Raw genomic sequence first — 20,544 nt, forward strand, 5'->3', positions numbered from 1 at the left:
CCTCGTGTTGCCTTTTATTATTACCTGTTGTTTCCTTCCTTTTTCTCCTTATTCCCACTCACTATTTTTTAGCCCTTCTACCCTACTCCTTGGACTCTCTCTTGATGGTGTGGAATAGATCAGGAAACAGTTTACATTTGTTTTTACATGTATTGAATATAATACATCCAAGCTAGGATCAAGCAGTTAAACTTACACAGGAAGTGACATTCAGAGAGCATGTTTGCTGATGTGAAGACCATTAAAAAGACCCTTCATGATTGAATTTATTTATTTATTAGGATTTATTTACCGCTTTTTTGAAGGATTTCACTCAAGGCAGTGTACATCAAGAATAAGTCAAACATAAGCAATAGACAATTACAGCAGTAAAAAATATTTAAACAACAATACAAAGAATGGCATAGTATGCTACACTGCAATGCCAATACAATACATAATAAAACATTTTAATAGGCAGCATAGGATGTATGATGAACAAAAGGCCAGTGTTGCCTATATACATATAATCTATATATGTAAGATGAAAGCAGTGGTATTCTGAAGCTAACATCGAAGCCCCTTAAAATTTACACTCCAGCCCATCCTTATCTACTCAATCACGAAGAGGGACCACATCCGCTCGTCTCCAATCTCCCGGAACCTCTCCCGTCTCTAAAGATCTATTAAATAAATCTTTAAGAGGCAATGCAGTATTTCCCTCTCAGGGGGCGATGCCCGAGGTGTTGGGCCTTTATGAAGCTCCGGACAGAGCGGGTGTGGGGGTAGTTAAGAAGTCTGAGAGCAATGGGGGGAGGAGGATAGAGACAAGAAAGTAGAGTGAGTCTGGGCAGAGAGGGAGGCGAGAAAGAGAGATGAGAGGGACCAGGTGTGCGATATAATATTAACCATTTTTAATCAAATAGAGGAATTATGTTACGTTTTGACAAAACAAAAAACAGTAAGCAGAGTATTGCAAAAGCTTTCATTTTTAGTGCAGAAATACACTCAGGGTTAATTGTCTCAGTCAGGAAGCCTGGGGTAAATCAGCCCCTCTGCTTCCTCCTCCATTAGAATCCAGTTTGCAGCAGGGAGCTCACATAACCTGCAGAGATGACCAGGGTCAAGTAACTGGTCCCTCAAGCCATTCCTTCACTTCCACTTATACCTGCGTTGTAGTTACACAAGTCAGTCTGGCAGCAGGAATCGGAAATTTTTAACTCATCAACTTCTACTTCCCCTGGTGTGCATGTTGGTTCACACTGTTTAGAGATAGCAGTTTCTTCTATACAAAAATAAAAAAAGAAAAATATTAGATGAAAAGCAACTTTATCTATATGTTTGTTCTTGAAAATAGCCTCCAGAGTTCTGCTTTCAGCCTCTGGGTCAGGATCCACTAATGGATCACAGAAAACTGAGGGGACCTTTTACTAAGCTGCGTAGGCTCATACACATAACCTACACATGTCAATTTTGAACTAATGCCCGGCTACCACATGGACCGGGTGGTAATTTCATTTTTGACGTGTATCCGCTACGTGTGCCGGAATATATTTTTTATTTTTCAGCACGTGGCGCTAACTGGGTGGTTATCGGCATTGTATGTGCACTGCCGCTTACCACCCGGTTAATGCTTGAGACCTTACTGCTAAATCAATGGGTGGCGGTAAGGTTTCAGTCCCAAAATGGACGCATGCCAATTTTCATTTTGCCATACGTCCATTTTCAGCAAAAAAAAAGTCTTTTTTGCTGTCGTGCTGAAAAATGGACCTGCGCGCATCCAATACATGCATCTACATCAGCACAGGCCATTTTTTGGCACACCTTAGTAAAAGGACCCCTGAGTAATTTATACACAGGGTTACCATATAGTGCTTTCATTTGAAACATTTCCCAAGTCATTTTTCAACTAAAATGATAGGAATAAACGCAAAAATTTGGGAGTTTTCCTCTTTCATGAAGAATTCAAACCTATGAAAGATTCAGACTATTCAAAATACAGGTACACGATTCATTTTTTTCTGCTCATAAGTACGATAATGTTTTTCCTTTGTTGTGGGACCTCCACTGGTTACCAGTGGAGGCTTCAATTCAATTTAAGGTTTGTACCATTGTTCATAAGATCCTTTATAGACTTACCCCAGAATACTTGCTTGGTTGGGTTCAAATGGCGAACAAAGACAGAGGTCTTCGAGATAACTTACTACTTCACTACCCCAGTTCTAGCAAATTGAAAAATAAGACCATTTATTCTGCTAGTCTCATGTATCAGGCCCCTCTATTATGGAATTCTCTTCCTACACAACTGAGAAGAATTCAGAGCCTATCTGCTTTTAGGAAAACTCTAAAAGCTTTTTCTCTTTAAGAAGTTCTATAATTGGAATATGTTAACTTTTTGTATACTAATATGAATTAATTGAATGGTTGTTAATTCACAAGGTCTGCCCGTTTGCTTCTTTTTGTAATCCGCACTGAACTCTATGGGTAGATGTGGAATATAAGAAGCAAAATAAAGTAGAAGGTTGAAGAGGGGAAAAGAGCAGGATGAAAATGCTAGAGAAACTTGGAGAGCTCACAGATTAATCAATATCAAGATTTGATAAGAACTGAGAAAAAGAAATGTTATTCATTGAGAATTTCCAGTAGTTGTAATACATCTAGTGAACTGTTTAAGATTATCGGAGATATTACTACCCTTCATTAACAGAGATATAAATTGGATCTTTATAAAAAGATATAAAGTGCAGTGGCCTGAGAACCTGAGGAACTGGGTTTGAGTTGTCACGGCTCTGCAGTGTCATTATTTGAAAACTGCTCTGCCGTCTGGGACCCTGAAGCATTCTAAGCGAAACGCTGGCCAACGTTGGCGCAGGGGCTAGTTGTCAGAAGAATTCACCAGTTGTCTATTCTGCACATCATTTTTGTTAAGAGATAAGTGCTTTCTCACTATTATTTGAGCACTGGAAGATTTCAATGACTGCATTATCTTGATTTATTGCTTAAAAATGACCCAATGAAGCTGCATATTTTTGGAAGGTTTTTGCTGATGATGAAGTAAAGATCAGTTTGATCGGAATAGCTCTTCAAATCTTTTTGATTTTGAGCTACTTTGAGACTTTTCCTTCCTTTTTTAGGAATAATACTGTTTTTCAGAAATAAGTCTGCTTTTGATATATCTGTGCTCTATATGTTGATATTGCGTGAATTACTTTTTGTTTTCTCTTACAAGGAAAGAGGGTCATGTCCTGGGGATCATATATGGACCATCTTCTCAGATGCATCAGTATAGATGATTAGGCACTTATTTAATATTTTGTCAAAGAATGGTTTTTACTGGATCCTTATAAAGCTAGTTTAATGAAAGATATACCAGAACATTTGCTTCCTTGGTTAGCAAATCTTGTAACTTTGTCCCTTCAGAGAGGGACTTTCTCAGAACAAATGGCAGTGATTATTTTACTCCCCCTTTTAAAAGGTGAAAAGCTGGATCCTTTGTCTTGTAGCAGGGGTGGACTGACCATATGGGCAACCAGGTAGTGCCAGAGGGCACAGAGGCTCTGGGGGTCCAGTGCTGCTTTCCCCCCGCCCCCTCCACACACTACAGCCCCACAAGCCTTGGTGAGCCCTCTCTGAGCCTACCTTGAGGGACTCTGGGGGTCTAGTGGCCTCTTTGGGTGAGGCTCTTTCCTGCTCTCTTCTGCTGCTCTTCCTGGCACTGCTGCGCCTTCAAAATGGCTGTCGAGATTTCCAAGACACGTGAGACTACGCAGGAAATCACGGCAGCCATTAAGAAGACGTGGCGGTGCAGGACAAAGCAGTGTCAGTGGCAGTGCAATTTTTCTAGCAAAAAAGGTGCCGGTACTCAAATGCCAGGCCACCCTTCAGGGGTGGGATGATCACTGAGGGACTCACTCCACAATAGCCAGGCCCCCTGCACCCAGTCACAGAATCTATGACAAGGCAGAATTGGTGTCTTGAGCCTGAGCTCTTTCATTAAAACTTGTGGGCCATGGGTCAATTTTAGGAGACACTGGAAAAGGTGCCGGTACTCAGTACCCCCGAGTACCCCCTCAAAAAAAGCCCTGGTCAGTGGACAGGAAAGAGTGGAGTTCTTTCTTGCCCCCGAAGAGGCCACTAGACCACCAGGGCCCCTCAAGATAGGCCCAGGGAGGCTGCAGTATACAGGGGAGTGTTGGAAACAAAAACAGGGTGGTGGGGGGCCAGGTGGCAGTGGGGACCGGGGCAGCAGCAGGGTTGGGGGCCCAATGACCATCACTGTACAAGTCAGCTCGACACAGGCTGTGTTTCGCCCAGCAGGGCTGCTTCAGAGGCTACACAATGATCCTTTACTGTCAAAATATAGTAGATATATATGTTGATGAGAACAAATGTACAGAAGACTGCGATCTTTGATCTTCTAGATTATATGTTGAAAAAACAGCTCAATCAAATAAACCAAAAAAGAGTATTGACATGAGATCACTCAGACTGTCTCTTGACTCTGAGTCTGAGTAATCTCATGTCAATACTCTTTTTTGGTTTATTTGATTGAGCTGTTTTTTCAACATATAATCTAGAAGATCAAAGATCGCGGTCTTCTGTACATTTGATCTCATCAACATATATATCTACTATATTTTGACGGTAAAGGATCATTGTCTAGCCCCTGAAGCAGCCCTGCTGGGCGAAACATGGCCTGTGTTGGGCTGACTTGTACATTTTGGGGTTTTATTAATAAATTACATTTTGTCTCCTAACGATCTTCTCTGTTATTTTTCCATCTTGGAGTTTGCAGATCATCTGCCTTTCTGCCTTCTTGGACCTCCCCAATGACCTTCACTGCCTGAGGGCCCGGATCACTGTCAGTCCGCTCCTGTCTTATCGTAATTATTGTCCGGTTGCGAATCTACAAACTTTAACGAAAATAGTTGAAACATCTGCAGCTACCGTGTACAAGACTATTGGAACCACCATCAAGTGTTGGATCCAGTGCAATCAGGATTTGGAGCTTCATTTAGTACTGAAACGTTATTGGCAGCTTTGAAGACTGACATTAAACTATTATAAAGACCTTTATAATAAAATGAGACTAGTCAGCTTCATTTGATCTTCTGAAGCAAATTCCTGTTTCCACCTAGGCAGAGCACAGCACAAAGAAAGCACTTGGGAGGCTGCAGGCAGCTTATTAGAATTGCTGCTGTACTGGTGAGCCCCTGAGAAGAGAAATCCATTCTAAGATAGACTAGGAAGGTGAGGGGCACGGAAGGAGACGTTGGACTGCGGTAGGGAGAAGGGGAAGAGATGCTGGACCACATGGCCCCCGGAGCTGTGGGGCCAGGGCAACTGAACTGTTTGACCCCCCCTCCCTCCCCGAATGCTGGTCTGGACAGAAATGTGCAGTCCTGCATGTCCTTACAAGAGGCTCTGAGTTTGGTAGAACCTGTCCTAACCTGGACATCTCTTTTCCCATCTCCACAACCTTTCTAAAATTGGGTTTTTAATCTTGTGTCTGATGGAATTCTCTTAATTCCTGGCTCTGTACTTTAAGTAGCAGATACCCCTCCCCCCTCCCTTTCTGCTCCCTGGGTGCTGTTAGGAATATCACAGAGTAATTACAGTGTACAGAGGAGTGTGTGCAATGAAACTTACCATGTGCTGAGGCAAGAGTGGTCCTGCAGTACTTGTCCTCTGATGAGCAAGTTGTTTCTATAAGACAATCACTGTTGTTCAATTCAATTGTATGCTTGCATGTGTAGCATTTCAGAAAGTCAGCTGTAAGAAAAAACACAGGTTTAATAACATAAATCAATATTTTCTTCACCTGTCAAGCTCTGATGGTTTTTCAATCAGAATCATTATTGGGTGTTTGGAAAATACATTGCATTTTTCTCTCTGGTAGTGTATCCAGATTGATTTATTCAGTGTTTTACATGATGAGAATGAACCTCACTAGCCAGTGAATATTGTGTAGGATTTTACTCTTTCTGTTAGATAAAAGCAGGAATCTTGTTTTCCTGAAAAGAAAACCAACAACCACTGTTATTTCAACATACAGGTTTAAATATGCAAAGCCACATAAATCCTGATACACAGCTCCCCACACTGAGTCAAATATCATCAATGTGTGTGGAGGGGTTCTCCTATTGAAGAGCTAAGCCATCGAGCAGCCTAAAATTATATCTGCAATCATACAGTCCCTTCTGAATTGCAACTAGTGCTCACAGGGGTCCTTTTACAAAGGCACGCTGAAAAATGACTTGCAACAGCGTAGGCACGGGTTTTGGGCATGCACCGATCCATTATTCAGCGCGTCTGTAAATTAAGCCTTTTTAAACTTTTGCCGGAAATGGATGGGCGGCAAAATCAAAATTGCCGCGCGTCCATTTGGGTCTGAGACCTTACCGGCAGCCATTGACTTAGCGGTAAAGTCTCATGCGGTAACCAGGTGGCAATGACCACTAGGAGCGCAGTCGATACATGCGGCCGAAAATGAAAAATATTTTTCAGACACGCGTGACAAAAATGAAATTACCGCAAGAGCCATTTGTAGACGCTTATGCAGCTTAATAAAAGGACCCCACAGTGTCTGTGTTAAACAACTGATAACAGTTTGGAAAATGCACTTGAGGTTGAATCAAGATGGCAGCTTGAGGCTGTGACTTCTCCACCCCTAATGGCTTTTGAAATAACAACAGCCTGCTATTTGGTGCAAGACTCATTTTTAATAGTGCAGAGGGTGAAAAGGAATATTTATTTATTTTGCTCACACCTTTTTCAGTAGTAGCTCAAGGTGAGTTACATTAAGGTACTGTGGATATTTTTCTGTTGCAGGAGGGCTCACAACCTAAGTTTGTACCAGGGGCAATGGAGAGTTAAGTGGCCAAGATCACAAGGAGCAGCAGTGGGATTTGAACTGGCCACCTCTGGATTGCAAGACCACTGCTCTAACCACTAGGCCACTCCTCCACCTATGCTGGTCTCATCTATGTGCAGATGCTCAAAACTCTGACACTGGACATACCACCCGAACAGCGCAGCAAAATAACTTCCCAAAGCAGTAATTACAGCTCTTGCACGCATTCCCAGGCAAACCCAGAAGTGAAGTATACATTGGCACTGTTCTTCTGTGTTTTTAAATATAAGCTTTTGAAATGTTTGTTTTTCACATGAAAAGCTTATACGTAAGTGCAGGAAACAGAGGCCAATGTGTGCTTTCAGTTTTGGGTTTCCTCTGAGTCACACACATTCGTCTCACACTGCCAGAATTTAGGGGGCTGCTTCCAAATCAAATAAAAACCAGCAGAGTTTAGAGAAAGAATGGTGGCAAATCCTCTTTTCAAACACCCTAAGGCCTGCTCCGAGCTGGCGTTAGGTTTTCAGCGGTAAGGTCAGCTTTGTTTTCTGTGCTTTTCTTTGAGATTTGGGAGGGAATAGGAAATGACATCGTTAAGATGCATTTGACTATATTTGCATGCTATCTGTGCTAATCTTTGGTCCGCACATTGTCTCCCACACTAGTGTCCTCTGAGCATTCTGCGCTTACTAACGCTGGTGCTTGTCTGGCACTAATTGCCTCTAATGCCGGAGTTAGGTTTTGAGTATCTCCCAGCTAGTAAGGAACAGTTGTCTGAGGCAGATCTCTTCACACCCTTTTGAAAGAACAGCTGCAACTTAATGGGCCAATGATCAGAAGCAAATGCAGGCACTAGAGGCTGTTAGCGCCATACTAGCACCTGCGTTTGCTCTCACCCCATGATCAGAACTCCTGAGCGCGTGAAACAACGCTCAGAGCTGGCGTTTGGGTTCGCAGACCAATGGGGAGGAATGGTGAGCCCTGTCCAGCATGCATTTGCATGCTAGCTGGCCCCCATTGCCCCCAATGCAGCAGCCCCAGCAGGAACCCCGACCCTCCCCCCTCCCCCAGCAACAATGGGCTGGAGGTCCGGCAGACCCCCGGTCCCCCCCGACAAAGGTTCAGTGGGGCTAGAGATCCAGTGGGTCTCCAGCCCCCACTAACCCCCCAGCATCCCACCGATGTCCCTAGTGGCCCAGTGGACCACGGGTAAATCCATTCATCCCCCCCACCTGGCAGGTAAATCCCCCCCCCCCAACTGGTGGTTTAGCGACCATTCCCCACCCCCCACTTGCAGTTGGAGGAGGGAAATGGCTTCCTTGTTCTTCCATCGGCGCCGCCTGGAAAATGGCGTCACTCAGCATTGCCCAGTGCATCCTGGGATGCGCTGGGTGGGGCTTCACACGATATAAGGGAGAAACTCCTTTGTATGGTGTGAAGCCCCACCCAGCACATCCCAGGATGCACTGGGCACGGCTGGGCGTTGCCATTTTCCAGGCGGTGCCGATGGAAGGAGAGGCCACCTCCCTCCTTCAACTGTAGGTAGGGGGGTGGGGAAGGGCCGCTAGACCACCAGGTGGTGGGGACTTACCAGTGGCCCACTGGGCCACCAGGGACATCAGAGGGATGCTGGGGGTTAGGAGGGTCGGGGGGACCAGAGATCCGCCAGACCTCTAGCCCCCATTTTCCTTGGCTCGGATGGGGATAGTTGGGGTCTGGTGGTCCCATGGACCTCCAGCCCCTGTGTTTGACAGGTCTAGACTTTTGACAACCCAGACCTGTCAAACAAGTGGGGTAGGATAGTCAAGTGTGGTCAGGTACAATCCTCCCGCACTTCTACCCCATGATCAGAGAGAATTGCATGCTTAAATTTGCATGCAATTCTCTCTGATCATAGGTCCGGTAAAGCCCTGCGCTGTTCCAGCGATATTTTTAGAGCACTGTTTGGAACAATGTGGGGCTTTTGATCATCTGCCTATAAGTGCCTCTTTAAAGATATTGCCAATCCCTTGGAGGATTTGAAGGGAGAGATGCTTCAAGCTAAATGGCCCAGCATTGAATATCCAGATTTAATACTGGCAGCGTGCGGACTTCCGGTGATGGAGTGAGAGGGGAAGACGTGTTTTCTGTCTCTCTGAGAACCCTCCCCCAACAACGCTAAAATAGCACTAAAAACAAACGAAATAACAGCGATTTGCGATCATAGGAACAGTCCTATATGGACCAATACCTCATTCGTACAGCAACAACAATGCCGGGAAAAACAGTAAAGAAAGAAACCGAACGACACCGTGGACTGAGTGAGCCCAAAATGGCGGAAAGCCCTGCGCAGATGAACTCACCTCCGGTGTTTACCCCGTCGCAACTAGCACAACAGCTATGGCGCCCCAATATGCCCAGATATCCGAGCAACTAGCAGCGGTAGAAACGTTACTGGCAGATACAACAAGGAGGACCGGGGACCTGGAAGGCCGCATAGTAGTAGCCGAGGAGGCAGAACATGCTTTGCGGGAGCGAGTGCGGGAATTGGAAAAATTAACTACAACCCAGGCTCAACAACTAGACGATCTAGAAAATAGATCACGGAGATCGAACCTGCGGATAGTGGGAATTCCTGAGACAGTACCTGACCAACTACTCCAAACACAATTAGAACGCTGGCTAAAAGAGGAATTTGCGCTGTCGGACAGCGCGGGGCCTCTCTGCCTGGAGCGCGCTCATCGATTAGGCCGAAAAGGAACTGGAAATGGCAGAGCAAGAGTAGTGATTACAAAGATCCACAACTTTGTGCACAAAACTGAAATTCTAAGAGGTGCACGCCAGAAATGGGACGCATTGACATTTGATGGAGCAAAAATAAAAATCTTTCAGGACTACTCGATAGTACTGCAGGAACGCAGGCGAGCCTTTGGACCAATATGCACAAAATTAGCAACATTGAATAGAAGATTCATGCTCGCTTATCCGGCACAATTGAAAGTACTGCAAAATGGAAACTGGAAAATATTTCAGACACCGCAAGAAGCACAGGATGGGCTCCAAGATCAACTGAACTCTGAGGACGCTAACACATGAATCCAGTACAAAACATTTGAGGTATAGATTTGAATACCCTGAAGCAGGGAGTACAACTATAACTTAAGAGGACTTGCTGACTATTACACTATATTGAGTTAGAGGGGGAAGGCAATTAGACCTGCACAAGACTGAACACAAGAAATTGGATAATATAGAGAATAAGCGGGTTGGGGGAGGGGAACCATCACTGTGAGTCTTACACCATAGGGTGGATGGGGTGGACCAAGGATTATGGGAAGAAGAAATGGGGGAGGCGGGAGGGGGGGAGGGAGGGAGGGAGGAGGGGAGAAAAACGGAAGAGAGCAGGACACAGGAGATTAAAGAGGGAGGGGGAACTATCACAGGAGCAACTAACACAATTGAAATTACAACCACAAGAAGGGAAGACAGGTAGTAAGAGCAGAAGGGAAGTAACTTCGGGGAGGGAGGGTAGGAATAGAACACCCTTATATGCGCTGAGTAGGACAAAAATCAAGGAACCCACAGATAAGAGCAGACCAATAGAGAGGAAGGCGAGGCTGGGCGCCCAAATCTCAAGTTTACTAAAGAACAACTGGTTTTTAATATGGCTAATGCTGTGCTGGGATGGCTAAGACGATCCGGTTTATATCTTGGAACGTGGGGGGCATAGCAACCCCTGTGAAAAGGTCGAAAATATTACAGGCATTGCAGAGACATAGAGCAGATGTGGCTTGTCTACAGGAGACTAGACTTTCGGAAGATGAACACTGTAAATTGAAAAGAGCTTGGGTGGGGGAAGTATTTTCTGCTTCTGCTGCAGGCAGGTCGAAGGGAGTAGCAATATTAATAAGGAAGGGAATAGCAGCTAAGGCAAAATTGCTCCAGGCAGACCCCCAGGGGCGATACGTCCTAATACGTCTTTGGCTTCAAAATAAAGAGTTCTTGGTTATATCCTTATATGGGCCTAATGATTTCTCGCCAAACTTCCTCCAAACCATAATAAAACAGTGTGCCCCGTATGCATCTTTGAAATTGTTGATATGTGGAGATTTTAACTTAGTAATGGACCCAATGATGGACACCACTAACCCAAGAGAAGCACCACAAGGGGGGAGTAGAAAGCGGGCACTCTCGACATTCATACGCACGTTAAGCCTGGTAGATACTTGGAGGGCATTACACCCAGAGACAAAAGATTATACACATTTATCTAGGGCACATGGTACCAGCTCTAGAATAGACTATATACTTCTGGACAGTTCGGCATTCTCCTGGGTACGAGGTACTGGAATAGGCCCTACAGAAATATCGGATCATGCAATGGTGTGGATGGAGATAGAGGCATCAGAGTATTATAGGCATGGAGGGGGTTGGAGATACCCGATGTACTTACATGGAGACAAAGAATTCACCCGTTACATTAATGCTAAATGGAAGGATTATGCACGGTTTAACAAACAGCACATGAATAATCCAAAACTATACTGGATGGCCTCCAAGGCAGTGGTGCGGGGGGATATAATTGCCTTTGTACAAAGCCGTAAGAAAAAGCAAGCAAGGGCAATTTTACATCTAGAAACCCAACTTAGGAAAGCTAAACAAGTTTATATAAAAAACCCAACAGCAATAAATAAGGAACAATACTTAACGGCCCAAATTACCCTTAATACCCTAATTCACAAGCAGACTATACGATCCTTAACATATTATAAATGTAGACTACAACGATTTGGTAACAAAGCGGGCACTATATTAGCAAGGCTGCTGAAAACAGAGACCCCAGGACGGGTAATCACTGCAATACAAGACCACAAGGGGGTGACAAAAAATAAGAGTGAAGATATAGGGAAGATATTTCATACTTATTTTAGTTCCTTATATGGGGGCTTGCCGAGAAAGGACATAGGGGACTTGGAGGAATATTTAGATCAAATGGGCTTCCCCAAACTCCAGCCACAACAAATAGACATGTTAAACAGTCCTATAACAGGGACAGAATTGCAAAACACGATCAAAGCGCTAGCCATGAGCTCGGCACCTGGGCCTGACGGCTTCATGGGAGAATATTATAAGATACTATCGAAAGAAGGTTTGGAAGCCCTGGGGAAATACTTGGAACAGGTAGTAGAAGACAAAGAATTCCCCCAGTATGCCAATGATGCACTAATCACTTTGATACCTAAACCAGGCAAGGAGAGCACACAACCAGGTTCCTATCGGCCAATCTCTTTGATAAACTTAGATGTAAAGATACTGGCTCGCATTCTTGCCACCAGATTAGGACAACTCCTTCCTGATTTAATAGGGGAAGAACAAGTAGGTTTTGTGAAGAACCGACAAGCAGGGAACAATGTTAGACGACTGCTCTTGGCAATGGCAAAGAGCCAACAAGACCAGGAACCAGCTTTGGTTCTTAGTCTGGATGCTGAAAAGGCATTCGATAAGGTAGACTGGGGATACTTGTTTGGACTCTTAAACTATATGGGTATTCAAGGATGGTATGGAGATGCATTGGGGGCATTGTATAACAAACCTCGAGCAGCAGTTTTGGTAAATGGAATAAAGGGAACTTCCTTTGAGATCAAACAGGGAACCAGGCAGGGGTGCCCGCTCTCGCCCCTCTTGTTTATCCTGGCAATGGAACCACTGCTACAAGTGCTTAAAGCAGATGGAGGGGTGAGGGGGGTGCCCCTGGCAGGAGGCATAGTCAAAGCCCTCGCCTTTGCTGATGATTTATTAATAATAACCCAACAACCAGAACGGGCAATACCTAGAATATTGGAGATAGTAAGGGAGTATGGGGACCTGTCAGGGTACATATTGAACATTCAAAAATCTAGGGCTTTGGAGGTATTGCAGGGGGATGCGCTCAGACAGACACTAGCATTACCCATGGAGTGGGAGGCAGAGACAATAAAATATCTGGGTGTATTAATACCTCGAGATCTTACACAGCTATACGATCGAAACATGAGGAAACTGATGAATACAACAAAGTTAACTTTACAAATGTGGCAGGGATTCCCATTATCACTTCTGGGTCGGATAGCCCTTTATAATATGGTAACAGTGCCCAGATGGCTCTACATATTCCAGACTTTGCCTTTGTACCTGACTAAGGCTGATGAAAAACAATTAAACAAGTTTTTACAGACCTTTTTGTGGGCGCAGAAAAAACCAAGAATAGCACTGTCCACACTTCATCTATCGAGGGAATTTGGAGGCCTGGGACTATTGAACCTTCGGGAAATGACAATTGCAAGTGGCATGAGGCACTTAAATGATTGGCTAAGACGCACACAATATTTTACTCCCTCTCATCTCGAGCTGCAAGAAATAGGCCAGAGACATATCAGCTCCCTGATACATAAAAAGAATAAAGCAGAAATGAGCTTGTTAAGAGCAGCACAAATTTTGCATACTGCTCAAGCGGTGTGGAGTTGGCTCTGCAGACACCATAAATTTCGAGCTGCCACAACCCCATACCTTCCAATTTGGGGTAACCCAGAATTCCCACCTGGACAACAACATGCGGCCTTTGTACGTTGGAAGGAAAAAGGATTGGAATACATGCACCAGGCCTTAGACAAGGATGGGAAGATTAAATCATGGGAACAACTTAAAAACCAGTTTATGCTTGACTCATCAGATTGGTTTCATTATTTGCAGCTGCAACATTATAGCCGTAGTCTCCCACAGGAAACAATGATGGAAGATGTACAGGAGGAGCTGGGATCGGCCCTCTCATTGGGAGCACAACAAAAAGTGCCATTGAAATTTTACCATAGACATTTAAAGGAAATGGCAAAAGAACCAGATTTCGTGACACTATCTAAACTATGGAGTGCGGAATTGGGAGTGGATATAACTGCAGCATTGATCCGGGAACATTTGATTGGATATCGTAAGAATACGGACCTAACGTATTATTGGGAGATGCAGTTTAAGTTTACGTTGAGAGCGTATGTCCCTCCGAGACGCGCATTTCACATGGGCATATCACCAGATGGAGCATGCCCCAAGTGTAAGGCGGAGGGAGCAACATTGGGACATATGTTCTGGAGTTGTCCACAGATTGGATCATACTGGCAGGCATTGATACGACGAGTGGCAGACATGTGGGATATACAATGGCAAGTAGAACCAATGTTGCTGTTTGGCCACCCAAAACTATCGGGAAGCCCTCCAAGAGGATGTCGAACATTTGTGTTTAAAACAATTATGGTGGCCAAGAAAACAATCCTGTTGATGTGGTTGTCAGCGGAGAGCCCTTCAGAATCTCACTGGAGAGGGCAGATGATTAACCTGTTGCGCACGGAACGGCTAAGCCTGAGAGGTCGGGGACCCCTTGTTACAAAGAACTTTTGGAATTGCTGGACCCTGTTCTGGTTGACCTTGACTCCCCAAGCCAGAGGTCAAATAATAAATATGTGAGAATTAAAGTGGACTAAGAACTAAGCGTGATGTGAAGTATAGCTGTGATAGAGGGTGGGTAAGGGTGGGAGGGTAGGGGAAGGGAGGGAGGGAGAGAAGGGAAAGGGAGGGGGGAAAAGAGGGGGAAAATAAAGAACTGGAGAACAATAGATCAGCTGGGCGATAAAAGGGCAGATATCTAATATGCCATATATTTAGTTTATTTCGCTGTACAATGTATAAGGATGCATAAGTTACTGTTAAGCTGTAAAGGTTCAATAAGATGTTGATGGTGACGCAAATAAGTTACAACAGAAGCCAAAATACTGTTGAATAAGTTTATTTAAAAATTTTCTCCAATAAAAATGATTGAAACATACTGGCAGCGTGCAGTCAAAGCATTGCCCACCACCAGCTTAATATCAGGTGAAGTGTCTATAATAACTGGTAATTTTTTGAACAGAAGTGACGTGCCGGACATACCTGTCACTGTTGTGTATTATATGTGCTGGAGCTCATTCCCAGAGGGGCTGCACTTAACTCTAGACTACCTCTACTTAAGGAAGCAGGTGAAAGCCTGGCTCTTTTCCCAAACATGTGATGGGTGTGGTGACTGGCTATCCACTCATATCACATCTGGACTAGCCTACTGCACACCAGGGGCACTGAGGGTGATCTGGACCCCCGCCTGGATGCTGCCCGACACACCCCCTACCACCGTGCTGCTGCCCCCCCTACCGCTGCAGCCGACACCCCCGCTGCCCCGGTCCTACCTGAAGGTCCCTGGTGGTCTAGTGGTCTCTGCAGGGGGAGCATGTTTTTTCCTGCCTACTGCACTGCCGCTATTCCCCCGCCTGCCGGCGCCATCATATTTTCAAAATGGTGGGCGAGATTTCCTGGGGTCTCAGTCTCGGCCGCCATTTTTAAAATACGGTGGTGCCGGGCAGGGAGAATAACAGCAGCACAATGGGCCAGAAAGAACATGTTGCCTCCCACCCCCTGCAGAGGCCACTAAATCACCAATGGTACACCTTTAAAGGTAGGACCGGGGAGGGCTGTAGTGTGCGGCGGACATCCGGGCGCAGCTCTGGGCTCCCTAGAACCTCTGGGTCCTCAGCACTGCCCAATTGCCCGAAAGGTTAGCACGCCCCTGCTGCACACCTTGTAATTAAAACCAGTTTCACATACCTCCTAAGGAGCTTAGCCGAGATTGGGTGGCAGAGCCGGTGGCGGGAGGCGGGGATGGTGCTGGGCAGACTTATACGGTCTGTGCCAGAACCGGTGGTGGGAGGTGGGGCTGGTGGTTGGGAGGCAGGGATAGTGCTGGGCAGACTTCTACAATCAGGGTATACACAAAAAGAAGCACATATGAGTTTATCTTTTTGGGCAGACTGGATGGACCGTGCAGGTCTTTTTCTGCCGGCATCTACTATGTTACTATGTAACTGTATAATTTGCCCTCAGTCTAGCCACCCACTTATTTATCCCAGTGCCTTTGTACTACTATCTTGTCTGTCTGAGGTGCTTATTTCAGGAGCACGATTTGTGCTTTAGATGTTCATAAACTGGCACTTATATGTCCATACTGCAAGGACATCTAAATCCCTATTATACAAAGCCAGCATTCGAATGTCCAAAACTGCAGAATGTGAATCTGGCAAGGGGGTGTGCTCTGGGCATGTTTTGGGCAGGACCTCAGAGGGACTTGGGCAGGCTTAAAATATGAACCTTCACTCCTGATTGTAGAAGGGGAAGCAATGTCCATCTCTAAAAATGGTGCACATTTGGACTTAAGCCTGCTACCTGGAACATCCAGGGGTCCATTTTTGGCAGTATCAGTAACTGTTCGCACTTATCCTGTGTTATCAACAAAACATAAAACAGGATACATGTAAAGCCTGTGAGGAATATGCAGAGAGATTGCCCAACATATAACATGCCTATCCCAGCCAGAGCCCCTATATTCACAAAAGCAGTGGTGGTACACCCCCAAACTTATATCCTTCCCTCCTGCCCCTCCTTAGCAGGTCCACAGAGCCTTCCCTCCAACTTCTGCTAACAAGAGTTCCAATCCCCCTTTCTCCCACAATGCCTGATCCTCCTCCTGACCCCCCCCCCCCCCATATTGGCAGATCCCCTTCTCAAAGCCCCACAACATACGATTTCCCTCCTGACCCCCTGTGATATTTAACACTCCTCACTCTCCTCCAATGTCTAATTCCCCTTCCCCTCCACCATGAGGATCAATCATGCTCCAGGTCCCCCCTTTCAGTGGTGAGCCTCCACACATCAAACCCTCCCTGGCCACATTGGGGTGGCCCCACATAGCTGGGAATTGATCATCAGGGCAGGGTGAAGGTAGAGATGGGATGACTTCCCTATGAGGAAAGGCTAAAGCAATTAGGGCTCTTCAGCTTTGAGAAGACAAGGCTGAAGGAAAATATGAAAGAGGTCTAAAAAATACTGTGTGAAGTGGAATGGGTAGACATGAATCATTTGTTTACTCTTTCCAAAAATGCAAGGACTAGGGGGCACGCAACAAAGCTACTAAATAGTAAATTTAAAATAAATCAGAGAAAATGTTTCTTCACTCGTTTAATTAAACTCTAGAATTCATTGCCAGAAAGTGTGGTAAAGGCAGTTAGCTTAGCAGGGTTTTAAAAAGGTTTGAACAAGTTCCAGAAAGAAAAAGTTCATAAGCCATTATTAAGATGGACTTGAGAAAATCCACTGCTTATTTCTAGGATAAGCAGCATAAAATCTGGGATTTTGCCAGGTACTTATGACCTGGTTTGGCCTCTCTTCGAAAAAGGGTTCCGAACTTGATGGACTTTTGGTCTCTCCCAGTATGGCAACACTTACATTCTTATGTACACTACATTGGGTGAATCTCTTCATAAAGGCAATTAATACATCTAACTAACCAACTAACTACAATTCTAATAAAGTAATAAGCAAGTATTAAATTACTAAAGGAAACCCTTTGAATATAATATTAAAGCTTATGGGGGATAGGAGATTCCAATTCTTGTGTCTCACTTACCAGTGTGCAGACACAGAGCTGCAATCAGTAGAGAAAACAGGAAGTTCCTCATCTTCAGTGACGCTTCAGACTACAGAGGCAGGGTCCACTAGGAAAGTCTTATATATATTTTTTGGTAAATGCTCTTGGGTTCATTATGCAAAAAACAGATTAATTCGCAAGGAAGTGATACTGGCTAGTACAATATTTCACTTAGGTTCACGTATTGCTGAAATTCTGGCTACAACATCTCTCTGGGAAAACAAAAAATTATGTCACAAATAGCCCATGGTTGCTTCATAATTTCTATCATGGCTTGTAGTAGTTCTTCAGTGCAAATCATTCCTACAGGTCCCCTTTTTTCAGTACTATTCATACAAATAATTCAACTTGATGCACTAAAGGGATTTTCTCAAACTATGTAATATTTGACAGCTTGATAAATATGTCCCTCTTGAATTCATAATCCACCTATTTTGATCATATTATCTTTTGTATATTTTGCAAGAGTAAGCAATACATGTGGAGGGGCATAATCGAACGAAAACGTCTATCTCCATGGGCGTTTATCTCCAAGAACGGGTCCGTGAAGGGGCGGACTGAACCGTATTTTCGCAAAAAATAGACGTCCATGTTTTATTCATCAATTTGTGAGCTGGGCATTTTTGTTTTTCAGCGATAATGGAAAATGAAAGCGCCCAGCTCAAAAACGAATAAATCCAAGGCATTTGTTCGTGGGAGGGGCCAGGATTCGTAGTGCACTGGCCCCCCTCACATGCCAGGACACCAACCGGGCACTTTTACAAAAACAAAAAAAAAGGTAAAAGAGCTCCCAGGTGCATAGCACCCTTCCCTTGGGTGTTGAGCCCCCTAAATGCCCCTCAAAACCCACCGCCCACAAGTCTACACCATTACTATAGCCCTAAGGGGTGAAGGGGGGCACCTACATGTGGGTACAGTGGGTTTGGGGGGGTCGGGCGACTAAGCATTAAGCAGCACAATTGTAACAGGTGGGGGGGGGGGGGATGGGCCTGGGTCCACCTGCCTGAAGTCCACTGCACCCCCTAACAACTGCTCCAGGGACCTGCATACTGCTGCCAGGGAGGTGGGTATGACATTTGAGGGTGAAAATAAAAAGTTGTGAAACATCATTTTTTGTGGTGGGAGGGGGTTAGTGACCACTGGGGGAGTCAGGGGAGGTCATCCCCGATTCCTTCCGGTGGTCATCTGGTCATTTAGGGCACTTTTTGGGGCCTTATTCGTGGAAAAACAGGGTCCAGGAAAAGTGCCCTAAATTCTTGCTAAAAACGCATATTTTTCTTCCATTATCGGCGAAAGGTGCCCATCTCTGATTGCCCGATAACCACGCCCCAGTTCCGCCTTCACCACGCCTTCGACATGCCCCCATCAACTTTGTCCGCATCCGCGACGGAGAGCAGTTGAAAACGTCTAAATTCGGCTTTCGATTATACCGCTTTATTCGTTTTTGTGAGATAAACGTCTATCTCCCGATTTGGGTCGCAATATAGGCGTTTTTCTTTTTCAATTATAAGCTGGATAGTTTAAAACAAACTGAAATTTATAGTAAAGGCTTTACTTTCTTGTACTTATTTCCACATGCAGAATTTATTTCATTGATAATGTGAGGTTTTAATGGAAGAAAACATGCAGACTCTGTTCAAAGAAGCTTGTTGATCATTTTGCACTGTTCTCAGACCAAAGTGGAATGGAAATGTGTAAATAAATAAATAAGACTTTTTATTTATTTATTTAACACATTTCCATTCCACTTTTACCTACAGTGAAGAACAATAAAACATACATAATTAAAATCATCCAAACAATCACATAACAAAAAAGTCTATAAACAATACAAAATAAACAAAACAACAACATACAGTTGAAGGATGAAGGACAAATGCCAACAGGATCAAACTGTCAAAAACCAAGAGAAATGGCCCCTGATATTAGTCATGCACATCGAGGCACACTGAGACACATCAGGCCAGATTCTATATATCACACCTAAAAAACTGGTGCTGAAAAATAATACACCTAGGCGTACTCTATAAACTATGCCCAACGTTAGGTGCAGTTTATAGAATATGCCTAGCGCTTGTCCACGCAACTGAATTTAGTCGTGGGTATTTAGACCAAGTAAAACTTGGTACAAATGCTGGCAATTAAGTTAGGTGTAGAGTGAGCATATTCCATAACAGCATGCATAATTTTTAGCAATTCCCATGACTCTCCCAATCTACGCCCATGGCCAGGCCCCCTCTTTTAATCTGCATCTTAGAATTTACGTGCATCACTTTACAGAATATGCTTAGCAAGTTGTGTGCGTAAATTCTAATTAATATCAACTAGTGTCAATAATTGTTTGTGAAGTAGCAATTATCGACGCTGATTGGCTTGTTAAGATAATTAAAAGTTGTGCATGCTAATCAGGATATGATGTGATTTGCACGCACAACTCTGGTCACATTATATAGAATCTGGGGGGCCATTCTTGCCCTAATATGTCCCTTTAAGCAAATGCCTGGGTGAACAACAGTGTCTGTAGTTGCTTTTTTAAATCAGGGGTTATAAGACAGATAGCTCTTAGTCAAAGAGGGAATTGATAAATGTTGAATACCTTCTGATCTTAAAGCCTTAGCTGGATTGTAAATTATTAGCACCTTACCTTTAAGCTCAATAAATCAAGCTTAACATCTTAAAAAGACCTACCCCAACAACCCCCCCACGTAACCCTCTTCACCTACCAACACAGCATGACTATGATCGCACAGGACAACACGCAATCTTCATCCATTTCGACCCTCCACTTATACCTCATACGATCACTATACAACTTTGTATTTGTTATCCACCGACTGGGCAAACGCCTTTGACGGTACTATGTAAGCCACACTGAGCCTGCAAATAGGTGGGAAAATGTGGGGTACAAATGCAATCTTACTATATAAATGAAGAGTGACCGATGTGCCGTGCATGCGCAGAACGTCACAGATCACCCCCGAGTCCCGCGCCGTCTGTCGTTTACAGGAGCTACCCCGATGAGCTGCGAGAGCGCTTCTTAACCCGGCTCCTGTTTCCCCTCCCCTCATCCGGAGGCGGGGGACTGCCGAGGGGAAACCCATGTCAAAGCGGAAGCGGAATAACTAGGTGTGCGCAGTCTGCAGCGTGCCCGGTGAGGCTGTAGGCAGCAGCAGTGGTTCTCTCTTCTTATACTTGC

General features: G+C 44.7%; 1 protein-coding gene across 1 annotated transcript; it reads right to left on the reverse strand.

The window, feature by feature from the left end:
* Window positions 1–610: 610 nt before the first annotated feature.
* On the reverse strand, window positions 611–17,440 carry LOC115460471 (bucandin-like). Its single transcript, XM_030190228.1, has 3 exons — window positions 17,328–17,440; window positions 5,629–5,751; window positions 611–1,264 (listed from the first exon to the last, which is right to left on the reverse strand). Exons 1-3 carry the CDS (start codon window positions 17,377–17,379, stop codon window positions 1,119–1,121), a joined length of 321 nt encoding a protein of 106 aa, XP_030046088.1. The 5' UTR covers window positions 17,380–17,440; the 3' UTR covers window positions 611–1,118.
* Between the last annotated feature and the right edge of the window lie 3,104 nt (window positions 17,441–20,544).

Source organism: Microcaecilia unicolor, chromosome 1 (genome assembly GCF_901765095.1).
Source record: "Microcaecilia unicolor chromosome 1, aMicUni1.1, whole genome shotgun sequence".
Lineage (NCBI taxonomy): Eukaryota > Metazoa > Chordata > Amphibia > Gymnophiona > Siphonopidae > Microcaecilia > Microcaecilia unicolor.

Bases quoted from the DNA above. Each gene is read 5' to 3' on its own strand.
- LOC115460471 (XM_030190228.1), bottom strand. From the start codon at position 17,379: ATGAGGAACTTCCTGTTTTCTCTACTGATTGCAGCTCTGTGTCTGCAC. The intron at 5,752-17,327 runs GTAAGTGAGACA...TTTTTCTTACAG, and splicing joins AGCTCTGTGTCTGCACACTG to CTGACTTTCTGAAATGCTAC. The intron at 1,265-5,628 runs GTAAGTTTCATT...ATTTTTGTATAG, and splicing joins CACTCTTGCCTCAGCACATG to AAGAAACTGCTATCTCTAAA.